The 16685-nt window shown below is 35.5% G+C and overlaps 1 protein-coding gene across 2 annotated transcripts in view; it reads right to left on the bottom strand.

Moving 5' to 3' along the window:
- LOC123935823 (probable ubiquitin carboxyl-terminal hydrolase FAF-X) overlaps positions 1-16685 on the bottom strand; it is a 157555-nt gene that overhangs the window by 111561 nt on the left and 29309 nt on the right. For both annotated transcript variants that reach the window (XM_045996623.1, XM_045996624.1), the window contains exons 2-6: positions 14599-14852; positions 6298-6443; positions 4605-4684; positions 2338-2450; positions 780-998 (exon numbers count right to left, since the gene is read on the bottom strand). In XM_045996623.1, the coding sequence (XP_045852579.1) occupies positions 780-998; positions 2338-2450; positions 4605-4684; positions 6298-6443; positions 14599-14694 (654 nt within the window). In that variant the 5' untranslated portion in view covers positions 14695-14852. The remainder of the gene's footprint in view (positions 1-779; positions 999-2337; positions 2451-4604; positions 4685-6297; positions 6444-14598; positions 14853-16685) is intronic.

The following is a 16685-nucleotide window of genomic DNA, read 5'->3' as shown; positions in this document are numbered from 1 at the left end:
TCTTTAAGTTCTGCAATCAAGTAACGGGGGTACTTCCCTTTGCTTTGCAGAGAGATGGCGTTTACCTCTTCCTCTGCTCTCTCTCTCACAAAAGAGTAAATAAAATGTTACTAAAAAATGCCTTAGGCTATGTCACAAAATAGTAAAATTTTAAAAAATCTGTTTACAGGGTGCCTGGGTGGCTCAGTCAGTTAAGTGTCTACTTTCAGCTCAGGTCATAATCTCAGGGTTCTGGGTTCAAGCCCCATGTGGGGTTCCCTGATCAGCAGGGAGTCTACTTCTTCCTCTCCCTCTCCCCCTGCTTGTGCTCTGTCTCCCTCTCTCTCCCCCACATAAAATCCTTAAAAAAAAAAAAAAAAGAACAAAAAAAACCTGTTTAAATGGCCTGTCATAAATGTATGTTTTTGCTATTAAATATACATGTAGGTGCAAAGTACAGTCCACACTCTTGACTTAGAAGTTATATTCTCTAAAGTAATTTCTAACAGTGAATAAGCAAATACTGTATCTTGCTACTAGCAGAAAAATAACATAAAGTTCCAATATAACCACATTCATCAACTGGTCAACACATAACAACTTTGGTCAGGGATGAGTTTAGTGCTGCTGGCCCCTTATATGATGTTAATGAATAACTATACATATTAAATAATGTGTATTTTAAACAAACCCACATAAAACAAAGTTATATACTGATCGCTATGTTAGAGAAAGGTTCATGTCCACTAAAGTTTTGTCAACAAACACAAAATAGTATTTGATTTTGAAAAACAACACACTTTTGGTGATCGAGGATCTGAAGAACGAGCAAATAGTTCATCTTCAGGCAACTGAGCGTTTGTAGAAACTGATTCACATGGACGTGTACCATTGTAGATATGGAATTTGCAATGAGGATTTAAGGCCATAGCAAGAAGATCTAGAAGTGGAAACCAGTCTTGGGATAACTTGGCCACACAAAGCTCCACTAGACGATGAGTATTGTTAATAATACACCTCTGTTATATGAAAAGGGACAAGGACAAGAGAAGTTCATTTAAAAGAGGTAACATTGTAATTTCAAGCATAGAAACACTCTAATTTGTTAATAATGCTGTCTTTCCATTTTTCTATACAGGTCATCTGAATTCTGCTTAACTCACAAATATTGTCATCAAACTCACGCATCAGTAAAAATAAAATTAATAATTAATTTACTTCATATTTGCATTGCACCTAATTTCAAAAGCGATGTGAGAAAGGTTGCAGATGAAGTAGGCACCACTGGTTATCTTTCTATTCTGTGTTCACAGAGTAGACATGCAAATTGTCATTTTTTCCTTTGGAATCTGTACTCTACAGGCACTAATTCCACAACCTAAATGTTCAAAATCCTGTCAGTTATCCAAGATAGGAGACCTGGATTTAAATATCAATTCAAAAGTCAAGTAATTTCCCAAATGTTTACCTCTAACACCAAAAAGTTATGTGTCAGATCAGAAAGTGTTAGGATCTATATGCCATATTCATTTGTGAGCAATGTCCTAGTTGTATTTTCTAGTATGAAGTCCACAGAACAATGTTGTTTGCTTTATAACTCTTCAATAGTTCTTTGTTATACATAAGAACCAAGTTTGAGAGTTCCATGATTCAAGTAAAATGTATATTTTTTCGCTTTCAAAATCTCTGGTTACAAGAATCTATGAATCTAAGAATCAGTGGTAGCTTGCACTATCCTGCATCTGTTTGTGTTGTCCTAGACTTGGGCTATTTCTTGACAGTAGTCAGATCTCCTGCAGCCATTTTGCTGAAGACACCACTAATTTTAGAATACTTCAGATTTTGACTTTCCTAATTATGAAAAACTGTAGTTTGAATTCATATCGAAAACTTATTAATGGTTTGTGGTTTAAACTTTCAAGCTTGTAAGATTTAAATTTTCAAGCTTGTAATATTCCTTGCTTTTCATTTCTGCATTATGAATTTATTTATCAGATACATCTATACTAAAATTATATCCTTTAGTGTCCTAATTATATTGGGAGTCCTCTATTTGCCATCCTGGATATTTTTCTTTCTTAAAGTTATGAAAAATAGTGCACTCTTACAATCAACAACATGGTACATTTGATGAAATGTGTGATATGCATAGTCGCAGGCATTCAGGATTCTAGGACACAGATTAATCCAAGGTTTCAGGACTCAAAAATCTCAAATTCATTCTAAAAGACCAAGACTGTTCTTAAAAACCTTCACTTGCATCAATCACGTATCATCAGACTTAATACATTATTACAATAATATTTTCCAAAAATAAATCCGTACTCATCACCAGGTAAATATGAGTCTCTAACTTACATGAATTTCAAATTTCCAGCCACTCACTGCCTCATCCATAAGAATTTTAGTGAAAGATACTGCTAACCCATCTCGAAAAAAACGCTGACATGCTTCACTTTTAACATCAAGACCTAAGAATAGATTAAAAAGAATTACAATAAATTTAGCATAAAGAAAACATTTCCCTGACCAATTATATCATTTTGGATAATAAAACTGAAAGCGTTTCAGGATATGTTACTAGATTTTAAACAAAAAAGTTGCTGGGTAAAAAGTGAATGAAGGCATTTCACAGCATTAAACTCACTGAAAATAGTTGAAACATAAAAAAAAAGTAACCATTTAAAAATTTCGTTTGGCTGTGAATTTTTTAAGAATAAATTTAAAACATGAACTCTGTCTAGTCTTCACAATTAGTCCTTTCATCATTTTTCATTACCTATGCATGCTTACCTCTTTGAAGAAAAGCAATACACTCAGTGCCAAAAAGAAAACTAACACTTCATAAGAACTCAGAAATAATAAATTTACACAGTGTAGTTTGGTTTAGATCATATATGTGTTGACAGAGTATTTAAACCCAGGACTGCTCCTAAAAAAAACCCTAAACTTGGGGCGCCTGGGTGGCTCAGGTCATGATCCCAGGGTCCTGGGATTGAGCCCCGCATCGGGCTCTCTGCTCCGCGGGGAGCCTGCTTCCTCCTCTCTCTCTGCCTGCCTCTCTGCCTACTTGTGATCTGTCTCTCTGTCAAATAAATAAATAAAATCTTAAAAAACAAAACAAAACAAAACAAAAAACCCTAAACTTTGTCTCACAGTAATCAGGATCCCAGAAAAAATGAATGGGGAAGGCCTTAGCAAACCATATATATCCACTGAATGGCAGTGCTATTAAACAAAGTAGCATTTCAATTTTTGTTCACTTTGTACCTTTAGGATTTAAAACATGCCTCGTTCATAGGTCCTTCAATTAACTTACAAATGTGCAAACTAACAAAAGAAACTTGAATCTTGAGAAACATTTGTTACCTGATAAAATATTTTCATAATTTGCAGGATTAAAAGCAAAGCATTCTTTAAATGACTGTTGGATAACTGTTAGTTAATTAAATTATTAACACTGACAAAAACACAACACAGACTGTACTAATAGACATTACAGATACTAAAAATGTTAAAAATCTGCTGAATAATCTGGAAAAAAAAATAGAATTCCCTTTCATTTTTAGCCTTCCGACCCTTAAGCAAGTAGAGAATTTACAAAAATTAGCCATTTCCTACAGGAATTCAGCTGCATCTAATACTGGGTGGAACAAAGTCATCAAAAAGTGACTGACTTCAAAACAAATGTTTTTGAGCAGCAATGAAAAATACCAGATTATTTATCAGTTGCCTTAAAAAAAAGGACCATCGGGGCACCTGAGTGGCTCAGTGGGTTAAAGCCTCTGCCTTTGGCTCAGGTTATGATCTCAGTGTCCTGGGATCAAGCCCTGCATCGGGCTCTCCTCAGCAGGGAGCCTGCTTCCACCTCTCTCTCCCTCTGCCTGCCTCTCTGCCTACTTGTGAGCTCTGTCAAATAAATAAATTAAAAAAAATTCTTAAAAAAAAAAAAGAAAAAGAAAAAAATATTTATTCAAGACATTTTTTTCAAAAAAAAAAAAAAAAAATTATGTAAGTCTTTAAAAAGCCAAAATGCAATCTTGACATTTTGTTACAAAGATATAATGTAATAGAAATTTTCACAAAAAAATTAAGACTGGTGTATCTTTTGGTTCACTGGCTAATCATTAAGTCATTCAAATGGCAAGTTTAAGTAATTTTTACTGAAATTACTTGCAAATTAACATACGCTTACATGTAAAAAAGGTCAACTGGTAAATCTGGATTCGTATGGCCATTTAGTATTTTTAAATTGTAAAATATGTTTTAATGTATACTACAGAATTTCAAAAAACTGTTACACTTAAGAAATTATTTTTAACTTTTAATTAGTAGTTCCTTCAAAAATATACAAACCCACAGGTCCTGCTCTCACAAATACTAACATACATGTAAATTTCTGCATGAAATTTTAACAGAGGTACTTAAAGTTTATCCCAAGGTATTTCTGAACCTTTGCTCTAACAGAACCTTTCCTAACAGAAAGTTTAGTGAGATAGTGTGGTCTAAGAATATACTATAACTAGAAAAACTGTAACTTTATAAAAACAAAACATAAGACATATAAGAAGAACATGCAAGTATCTACTAGCATATATGATGGAAAACAGAGTAACATCACTCACCTTTCTTACTAAGATCAATAGCAGCTTCTAAAAGCACTTCTAATTCCCCTTTTGGCAAAACTGGAACCACCCACCGAGGCCTAAAATTATTGTAAAATTTAAAAATGCTGTTATTATTTGAGCATGAATGCAATATTATACATAACTTACCTACAAAATTAATTTTACTCTGGATAAGTGAAAAAACCCTGACTATATTACACATTTACTATAAAATGAAAGAAGAGCAAATTATTTGCTTTGTGAAGCTAAGAATGAAATACTGTTTCTAGGGGCGCCTGGGTGCTCAGTGGGTTAAGCCGCTGCCCTCAGCCCAGGTCATGATCTCAGGGTCCTGGAATTGAGTCCCATATCGGGCTCTCTGCCTACTTGTGATCTCTCTCTGTCCAAAAAAAAAAAAAAAAGAAATACTGTTTCTACACACATACACACTTTTTTTTTTTTAAAGCACTGCTTAAGCAGAGATATACCAATGAAGGAGAACTCAATAAATAACTTTCACAGGCCCCTAAAACTAAAAATAATCACTTATCAATTAAATAACCATTGTTAAGTCAGTAGGAAAAAATATTCTTTTGAGGTCCTGGTATCAGTAATATTTCTTTGAATATTCTTCACAAAGACAAGTAATGAGACAAAAGGCTTATTTCTCCTTCAATTCAACACAACATATACCAAGTTCTCTTGGAAACCACATGACTTGAAGAACCTCTAAGCCTTCGTATTATCCTAAATATACTCCCTACATCAAAAGCAATGCAGGAGTGCCTGGGTGGCTCAGTGGGTTAAGCCTCTGCCTTCCGCCAAGGTCATATCTTCAGTTCCTGGGCTCGAGCCCCGAGTCGGGTTCTCTGCTCAGTGGGGAGCCTGCTTCCTCCTCTCTCCCTGCCTGCCTCTCTGCCTACTTGTGATCTCTGTCTGTCAAATAAATAAATAAAAATATTAAAAAAAAAAAATTTTTAAAGCAATGCAAATGCCACCATACCCAGGCTAGGATTTTCCTTAGTATAATAAAAAGCTCAGTACTTAAAGAATATATTCCAATGACAAAATCCACTACTTCTCAGAAAGAACTGTATTCCACCTTTACAGAAAGACGATAAATGATACCTATTACAAGAAAATCTATTAGATGTAAACTGATACTTTCTAGTGTTTTAGTTACAGGTTATGCAAAAGCTGTCTTTTAAAAATTTCCTTGTCACTAAAGATTTAACATAACTTAGTCCTCTAGTCCTAATTATAAGCACACTTTAATAAATATCAAAAACTACCAAACCACAATCTTTTACAACAATATGTTATAGAAAATGGACATCCTATAAATAAGGTCATCAAACAAGTCTAGCAGTCAATATACCAAAAATAAATGACACACAAAAGGAACTCCCTACCTATAGTTCTAGGAATGAAACACACCCATCACGATGACAAAGCATCATTAATTTAAAATCTTTATTCATATCATCTTTCAATTTTTAAAAATTCATACCAATGCCTGCATTAAAAATGAGTTACAAAGTATCTGACAATGACTTAAATATTACAGTAATTAAGAAAACGGCAAAATTACTATTCTTACAATCCACTCTTTTTCTCATTCTTTAGCAATGGCAATGCTGGTTTAAAAAAACGAAACGAAACTGCATTTTAGTTTATTAGCTCCATTAAAAAAAAAATCAAAACAATTCACCTATTGATCATGTCATCCAACTTTGCCAAGTCAGTATGTGGAAATGCAGGTTCTTCATCTTCATGCTGTGGTGGAGCATCACCTTGACCTTGTTCATCTGGGGGAGTTGTTGGGGAATTCTCATTGGAGGAGTCAGCTGATGAGGTCTTAAAAATTAAATACTCCAGATTTAAATTTCAGTGACGTATACATATACATATATAACATTTAGCAATTTAGTATCGATGTATATTTAGTGAAAACATTATACTTTAAAATTCCTATAAATCTATAAATCTATAAATATTTAATGAAAGTTGGATCACATTTCTCATCCTACATTTACTGTATTTTAAAAATTTTTCAGGCTTAAAGAGTAAGAACATTTGATAAATTAGTTAATGAGTACATAGAACTGCATGAACTGAATAGGTAATAATGAGAGAATGTTAGTTTTATAATGTTTACTGCTAGTAAAACACAGTTGTAATGAACTTTCTTAATTATGTATCTTTGTGGAAATGTCAGTGTTAACTTCTGAGGTGAAGCAACAAAGGTTATCAAAACTTTTTTCTTCCTGTGTTAGAACAAGCTTCTGAGAAAAGTGACCTGAAGACACTTAAGCAGTCCTTTGTAGAGGTCTATGTGCTGAAAAAACTGAGGCATCTAATCAAAAGTCATGTGGAGACCCACTGTGAAAATGGATTCCCCAACCCTAGTTAAGCCTTCAGAAATCTGCAACACCCTAGTGAAGATGCTGACAACAAAAGTCAGAAATGACTCAGGTAAGCCATTTCCAAATTCTTAAGGCACATAAGCCAGAAGAGACAAATGTCCCAAATATACAAGCATTTATATTAAAGGACTGAAAACACAACTGAAAGACCAAGACAAAAAAAAAACAAAACCAAAAAACATATAACATAACCATAAGCTATGTGAAATATAGATGCTTAAATAGAAGGATATAAAAGAGAAGATAGTAGGGGTACCTGGGTGGCTGAGTCAGTTAAGCATTTGGCTTCCGCTCAGGTCATGATCCCAGGGTCTCCCTCTCCCACTGTCCCTCCCCACTGTCCACTTGCTCTCTAAATAAATAAATAAAATTTAAAAAATAAAAAATAAAGGGCGCCTGGGTAGCTCAGTGGGTTAAGCCTCTGCCTTCGGCTCAGGTCATGATCTCAGGGTCCTGGGATTGAGTCCCGCATCGTGCTCTCTGCTCAGCAGGGAGCCTGTTCCTCCTCTCTCTCTGCCTGCCTCTCTACCTACTTGGGATCTCTCTCTGTCAAATAAAAAAATAAAGTCTTAAAGAAAAAAAAGACAGAGAGGAGAAGTAAGAAGTAGGAGGAGACTTCTGATATCTGGTTCAGAATATAAAAATCTGGGAGTTGTCACTCCTTCCTAAGAAGTAATAAACTGAATCAACAACTCTTCACAGATCTGATGGAGAATTAAAGTCACATGGCAAACTGCTGCCCACAAAATCAGAAGAGAGATCAGAGGGACAAAGAGAATAAAAAATTACCAGCAGAAAACCATGAGCAAAACCTACATACAAATAAGGAGCAAGACAGAAAAACCTAAACTGTACTTGATGAATTGCTTGAAGCTGATGTGCCAACTCTGAGAGTTAGAAACAACAGAGGGTCAAACTTAAGGAACACTCATATTTTTGTGATTTTACCTCCAGATCCTAAGAAGTCATCACAGACAGGATCATGGAAAAAGCTCCTAATTTCCAGGAGATATAAAGTAGCCTTTTTGAAATATGATACAGCATTCTGTTCTTCTTAATAAAGCCTACCCTCAAGAGAAGCTACTCTACACGGTCATAATCTAGGTTTTTACAAGAACCAAACTAGAAGAATGGGAATATGAAACTCTAGCCTGTATAGACTTCTGTGTGGAGGAAAGTTAAATATTCAATTTCAGTCCTCTCTAGGCATCCACCCCCCCCATAACTACACAATATGAAAGGTTTATTTACAGCAGTTGCTTTTATTCAGTATATTACGTACAAGTTTCAACAAAAAACCCAAGACACAGTAAACAAAAATCAACAGAGTATGAAGAGACAGAGCAAATATGAAACTCTGATATGACCAGGATATTAAAGTTATCCAACCAAGCATTTAAAATAACTACAACTGATAAATGGTAAGAACTGTAACAGAAAAAAAGCAGACATGAAAAAACAAATGGGTCATGTAAGCAAGAGATGAAATTCTAAGAAAGAACAAAAAAAGAAATGCTAGAGGTCAAAAACACTATACTATCAACAAAGTTGGTTTTTTGGGGGGCTTTGATGGGCTCATTGGTAGGTAAGACACAGATGAAGACAGGAATCTGTAACATTAAACATATGTCAAGAGAAAGTGCAAAACTAGAAAGCAAAAAGTTAAAAAAAAAAAGAAAAAAGAGTACTCAAGTATTGTAGAACAACTGCACATATGTAATATATACATAGTGAGGATACCAGATGGCAAGAAAGAGAGGAAGGAATATAGAATTTGAAAATGAGAATTTCCCTAAATTAGTGTCAGGCACCAAAAACATGGACCAGGGAACTCAGAAAATGTCAGGCACCAAAAACATGGAGCAGGAACTCAGAAAATGCCAAGCAGAAAAAGCTACACCTAAGCATATGGTATTCAAACTGCAGAAATTAAGTGCTAAAGACAAATCCTGCAAGAAACCACGGAGGGGGAAAGAACACCTTATGTATATCTAACAAAGGACCAAGGATAAGAGCAAAATTGGACATTCCCTCAGAAACAGAGCAAAAAAAGAAAAAAAAGTGCAATGTATGCTCATGGATTCGAAGAACAAATACATTAAAATGTCTATACTACCCAAGCAACCTACACATTTAATGCAATCCCTATCAAAATACCAAGAGCATTTTCCACAAAGCTAGAACAAATAATTCTAAAATTTGTAATGGGACCACGTAAGCCTCTGAATAAGCAAAGCCATCTTGAAAAAGAAAAGCAAATCTGCAAGCATTCTAATTGTGGGTTTCTAGCTGTGTGACAAAGCTGTAGCCATTAAAACAGCATGGTACTGGCACAAATACAGATACACATATCAATGGAACAGAACAGAAAACCCAGAAATGAGCCCACAACTGTAAGGTCAACTAATCTTCAACAAAACAGGAAAGAATATCCAGTGGGAAAAAGTCGCTTCAATAACGGTGTTGGAAGGGGCACCTGGCTGGCTCAGTTGGTTAAAGCCTCTGACTTCTGCTCAAGTCATGATCCCAGCATCCTGGGATCGAGCCCCGCATCGGGCTCTCTGCTCAGTGGGAGGCTGCTTCCTCCTCCCTCTCTGCTCACCTGTGATATCTGTCTTATCTAATAAATAAATAATGGTGTTGGGAAAACCAATAGCAACATGAAGAATAAAAAATTTACACAAATTTTTTTACACAAATTTCTACAAAAATTTTACACAAAAACAAAAACTTACACCATACACAAAATTAAATTTCAAAACAGATGAAAGACCTAAATGTGAAACAGGAAACCATAAAAATCCAAAAGAACACAGGCAGAAACCCTTTGACTGGATTCTTACTAGATACCTCTCTGCACTCGTCTCTGCACTCAAGGGAAACAAAAGCAAAAATGCTCTACTGGGACTTTATCAGGATAAGAGGCTTTTGCACAGCAAAGGAACCAATCAGCAAAACTAAAAGGGAGCATACAAAAAGGGAGAAGATATTTGCAAATGACACAGCTGATACATTTTTAGTACCTGAAATATATAAATAACTTCTAAAACTCAACACCCAAAAAGCAATTCAGTTAAACAGCAGGCAGAAGACATTAATAGACACTTCTCCAAAGATGACATCCAGATGGCTAACAGACACATGAAAAGATGCTCAACACCATTCACCATCAAGGAAATACAACTCAAAACCACGGTGAGATATCACTTAACACCTGTAAGAATGGCTAAAATCAAGGACACATGAAACAACAGATGTTGGTGAGGATGTGGACAATGGTGGGAATGTTGGTGGAAAGCAAATTGGTGCAGCCACTCTGGAAAACAGTATGGAGGTTCCTCCAAAAGTTAAAAACAGAATTACCCTTTGAACCAGCAACTGCACTAACAAGTATTTACTTATTAAAGCAGAAGTTAAGATGGTGAATAGTAGGGGGACCCTAAATTTGCCTACAAAAATACTGATTCAAAGGGACATATGTACCCCAAAGTTTATAGAAGCATTATCAGTAATAGCTAAATTAGGGAAAGAGCCCTAGTGCACGCTAATCAATGAAAGGATAAAGATGTCTTCCATACATACAATGGAATATTAATTAGCCTTGAAAAAGGATGAAATCTGCCATTTGCAATGATATGGATGCAGCTAGAAAGTATAATGCTGAGTGAAATAAGTCAAAGACAAATACCATATAATTTGACTCATACGAGGAATTTAAGAAACAAAACCAAGGAAAAAAGACAATACAAAAAATACACTCAAACTATAAGAGATTCTTAACTTTAGAGAAAAAAGGTAAATGGAAAGGGTAAATGGAAAAAGGGTAAATGGTAAATGGGGGATGGGCTAAATAGGTAACAGGTATTAAGGAGAGTACCTGTGATAAGCACCTGGTGTCATATGCAACTGATGAATCACTAAATTCTACTCCTGAAACCAGTATTATACTCTATTAACTAGAATTTAAATAGACTGAAAACTTAAAAACAAACCAAACAAAATTAAAAATAAATTAAAAAAAAAAAACACACTCAAACAAAACACCCAAAGATTGAATGGATCATGTGACGCATCGTTGTCTCGGTCGGTTAACTGGCTGCCTTCAGCTCAGGTCATGATCCCAGCCAGGGTTTTGGGATTGAGTCCCAGCATCAGGCTTTCTGCTCAGTGGGGAGTCATCTTCTCCCTCAGTCTGCTGCTTCCCCTGCTTTGGAAGATAGTTTGGCAATTTCTTACAAAACTAAATATACACTAATCACATAATCCAGCAATCATACCCTTTGGTAGTCATTCAAATGAGTTGAAAACATTTCCACAAAAAGACCTGCACGTGGGAATATTTACTTTATTCATAACTGCCAAAACCTGGAAGCAACTGAGATGTCCTTCAGAAAGTGAACAGATAAAATGTGGTACATCCAGACAATAGAATGTTATTCAGTGATTAAAAACAAACAACAAACAAAAAAGACACAAAAGCAACCAAAGCCATGACAAAACACAGAGGAACTTTAAGTGCATAATATTAAGTGAAATAAATAGTTCTGAAAAATTTATACTCCATATGATTTCAAATATTTGACATTTTGGAAAAGGCAAAACTGGACAGGCAGGTAATTAGCTGCCAAGGATTCAGGGGAGGAAAGAATGAAAAGGAAGAGCAAATTTTATAACAGGGAAGTATATGATACTATAATGGTATATTTGTACCATTAAACTCTTGTCAAACCCCGAAGAATGTAAAAGGAGGATGTGAACCATAATATAAAACTATGAAGTTTGAGTGATAACAACATGTCATTGTAGTTCTGTCAATTTAGCCAACACCACTCTGGTGGAGGAGGCTAACATACATATACGGTAGTAGCAGGATGGCGGTGAAGGAGATACAGTAACCCTGTACTTTTTGCTCAATTTTACTGTGAACCTAAAAAGCCTCTTTATATAGAAAAATGTAGGGGCGCCTGGGTGGTTCAGTGGGTTAAAGCCTCTGCCTTTGGCTCAGGTCATGATCTCAGGGTCCTGAGATTAAGCCCCCCATAGGGCTCTCTGCCTGGCAGGGAGCCTGCTCCCCCCCCACCCCCGCCCCCGCCTGCCTCTCTGCCTACTTGTGATCTCTGTCTGTTAAATAAATAAACAAAATCTTAAAAAAAAAAAGAAAAAAAGTATCAGTGGACAACTTAAAAAGGCAGGGTTCAAGGCAATTTATAAAAGACACACAATAAAAAAAAAAAAGAGCAGTAAAAGTGAGTGCTTTAAAAAGAGTAAGAAAAGACAATACACATAACAATAACCCTGTTCCTTCCCCAAGATAATGCTGCATTTATACAAATACATGACAGGCAAGACAGATTTTTAACACAAGAATTATCAGTAGAGATTAAAGATATCTCTGCATAAAGATTAATGGGCCAACCATCCAACCCCAAATCACTATTTTCAGTTTGCATACATCTTATAGGTTCAAAGTATATCTCACTAAAATCGACAGAACAGGGGCGCTTAGCTGGTGCAGTCAGCTGGGCATAGGACTCCTAATTTCAGCTCAAGGTACTAGGTTCAAGCCCTGTGTTGGGCTCTGCACTGGCCCAGGAGATGGCATGATGATTCTCTCTCTCCCTCTGCCCCTACAAACACACGTGCACAGGAACTCTTTCTCAAATAATCTTTAAAATTAAACTGATAGAACAAAAAAGTGAAATGGTTAGGTCCACAATCCCAAGTAGTTTAACACACCTCTCAACTACTAGAAAACAAGCAAATTTAAAACAAAACAAGATGAAACAAGGCCATAGTGAACATCTGAAAAGCATAATAAGCAAACTGGAAATAACTGACATTAAATGCTACAGTAAAACATACAAATTTCTTCAAATTCTCATATATTCAAAATTACTATATGCTGGACAATACATCAATCCTCAGTAAATTCCCAAAGAGTGGCATCATATACTCTCTAACTACAAAGGGATTAAGCTATAACTCAATGACAAAAAGGTTAACCAGAAAACCTCAAAATGCTTTAATGGGAACAACATTTCTGAAAATATTCTTATATTAAATATCACCACACAAATTTTAAAATGTGTTAAGCAAAAGACAGTAGTTGTGAATGCATTAAAAGCTGTAGGACATAGTTTGGCAAAATTTATGATTTAAAATGCATGTTTTGGAAAATATAAAAACAGAAAATCTAAACATTCATCTAAATTTCTGTATCATGAGACTAGAAAATGAACATCAATGGAACACAAAGAAAGCAAAAGGAAAGAACTAATGAAGATTAAAGATTTGTTTACGTTAAGTGTAAACAAAAAAACCAAAGGTAAAACTCTGCAAAATGTTACTTTGTGAAGTTTAAAGAAACTAATCTCCCTAGAAAAACTGAGCAAGAAAAAAGTAAATATAAGTTACCACTTTCAGAAATAAAGGAGTAATGTTATATAAACCCTTCTACAAATATTTCATTAATCATATACAGGTTCTTTTAGAAAAAAGGGAAATTATTTCCATGTAGGCCGGTACTAAGCTTTGATACCAAAACCTGGGTTGGTCCCTTTACAAACATTGTTTTACTTACTGTCAATTTAAAAATACAGAAACTGCTAGTTCACAGATCTCTAACTCAGATGCCCTCAGGGACAGAAAGGTTATAACAAATAAATAAGGCAGGCCTTTGAGTTGTGAGGTCTTTGCAGTACAACTTTGACTTTTTCTGCTATTTCTGGAGATAGGAAACAGAGACACTGTGGTGATGAGAAGTATGTGCCTGATTGAATAGCTACTGACTACCGACCCTGAGTGACAAGAGTGTATGGTGGTGACATGATTTCCCATCTAAAATTGGGGACTGTCATGCAGTTATAACTAACTGCTGTAAAGTGGGAATGTAGGTCTAATATGAAAAATCTGGAGAAGCCAAAAAGCCAAATTTTTATGTGAAATACTCTGATTTTTAAGTTGTTGGCAACTAAAGAGAAAACATTTTATACGTTGTCAACCAAACCAACCTGGGGGCAGCTGTGTCCCCTATGCCACCATATATCCCTGTGGGGGAGTCGCACAATGGGGGCCCTGGTTGGTCTGGTCTGCCATTCACGAAGGCTTACAGCTGTTGCAAATACAGGTGGGGCATGCATCCAGCATCATGCCTCCCAAAGGCTGGAAGGACAGGGTCCTCAAATCTCTGACAGACCCAGGCTGTGGGTGGTTTATACACGCTATAATAAATGCAGCTTACAATACTAAAAAATAACTACCTACTTGCCTAACGAAAATATACAGAAACTAAGGCACAGATATTTTACTTAGCCATAGTGATACTCAGCCATATAAAGAGCTGACTTAAATCTATGCTTAAAACAAACTGTTATAAAATAACTAAATTCTTTTGTCCTCAGAGTCTTATATTAAAAAAATAAAAGGAACGTTTTTAACCAAGTACAACAGGTTTCCTACAAGTCTCAGTGACTCTTCTTAAATATAACTTAAAATTACAATAAGCTTCCATGACTGTAAATTATTCAAGACATCTACATCATTGTTCAGTAACTAATGGCACCCAAAACAGTCTTAACATGTCCTACCTGATTATGTTGGAAGGGGGGCTGAGATTGTCCATCAGGAGCCTGGCCTTGGCTGTCATTCCCTCCTATTGGAGAGCCACGAGTTGTGGCTGTCATACTTGACACAGAACAGATCTTTGCTATTCTGTCTGCTTATGTAGTGGTTGGAACAGAAGAAATTATAGTCCACTTAAAGGAGATAAAGTACCAGCGTATGTCAGCCTTAAAAATTTCCAATTCAAGGACAGACCATCTTGCACAGACCATCTCATAACCTAAAAGCAGAAGGAAAAAAGGGCATATTGGTTTTAAATATTAAAAAGACAATTAATCATTCCAGTTTTAATGTATGTATGGTGGTAACATCATCACTCTCTATAGTCTTTAACAAATGGCTTTAACAAAGACAAGTGAAAATGTAAATTCTTATTAATACTGTTACTCAACCTACGAAATTCCTATTGTTATAGCAGTACTTATAACAAGAAAACATAAAAAGTATAATCTAAACATTATATATAGTACCCCAGAAAAAATACAAGGTTCTTATTGTCATACTTATCAAAGAATCTAAAAATGCCTATCAATTGCTGCCTTAAAAATACTGTGAAAATGTGTATATATTCAAAAACAAGCAGCCAAGTACTTTGTTTAAAAAAAAAAAAAAAGAGGGGGCCTCTAAAGAATAGACACATATAAATGCATTTACAATCCCTCCATATGTGACTGCCATAACATAAGCACTGCATAAAACAAGTGCTGCCACATTAAGTATCTTCTCTACTTTTTGCCAACCATATAATATAAACATGCTTTATATGAAGTAGATGACTTTCAAAACGTAGGGAAGCCCCCTATCATCCTCTATTTGAGTTCTGTTGCTAACAAAACTATTCAAATAATTTTTTCATTCAACTCAAAAAAGTGAGCTGTCAATTTCATTTCATTCATCACTATTTCAAGTTTATTCTCATTTTTGTTTTGTTCTTTTACTGGGGCTCCTGATCCCAGTGTATGTCTTCTGTCTCTAATCTTAATTCTCTCAAGTTATTTCTGGGTCTTTATTCTGAGCCTAAATATGCCTAAATCTCCCCTATCAAAAGCCATTAATATCTGTCCTCCAGCAATTTCTTAACCCACTGAGCCACCCAGGCGCCCCGTCCTCCAGAAATTTCTTGAAAGACATTTATGGTCATTCCTTTTTCTCACTTCATTCATGTTCGAAATTGCTTTTGTAAGATGGACTTACAAGAGGTCCACAGATGGACTTGTAAATAAACCAATTCCTCTACGACTACATGCAAAGTTTTCTGCACAAGTGCTTTCTGGGGCGGGGGGCGGGGGGGTGTAAAAGGGATGATGGATGATCCAGGATCAAGACCTTGTTTATCCCTATATGACTCTGCAGGTTACAGGTACTTTGTCACATTTATTCTATGAATTAGAAATCTGAGACTCTAAGACGCTAAGTGAGCTGACCAAAGCACAGGTAAGAAAAGTATGCAAGTCTAGATACAACTAATCCTTTCTTTTTGGAGAGGTGAGTGGTGGGGGAGTAGGGTATATTTTTCTACTTAAATTTTTATTCATAAGCTTTTACTTTGCTTTGACATTTGAGATTATTTGAGCAAAATATCTTAAAATTGTATTTCCCTGTCATCTTCTGTCTGCTCATCTTCCTCTACCCGAGATATAGTTAAGTAACCCACAAAAGGATTAAGTCATTTTCAACAAAAGGCTGTTACTAGACTAAGCAGAAACAAAACAATAGTGCAATCTCCCTATCCTCAAGGAAAATTATCTTTCTGCCATATCACAGAACAATCTTTTACCTCTGACAAAGCATTCCTTACTTATACACTATTTTTTCTCTTCTTACAGTTCCACTTCTCTGGGACTTTTACTTTTTTCTTTCTCTGTTAATATGCTCCACTTCCAGCAATTCATCAGTGCTGAGCAAACTTTCGCCACAGGATATATCAAGTTTTAGGTTATAAACTTTATCTTGGTTTTTGTTTTATCACTCATATTCAGCTCTGTTTTCTCTTTCCCCTTTTGAGATTTTCCTTTCTTCTGACAGTGTGATTATAATGTGCTTTTGCATGGAT

This window comes from Meles meles, chromosome Y (assembly GCF_922984935.1).
Source record: "Meles meles chromosome Y, mMelMel3.1 paternal haplotype, whole genome shotgun sequence".
NCBI classification, from domain to species: Eukaryota; Metazoa; Chordata; class Mammalia; order Carnivora; family Mustelidae; genus Meles; species Meles meles.
This window is presented reverse-complemented; position numbering and strand designations above follow the sequence as displayed.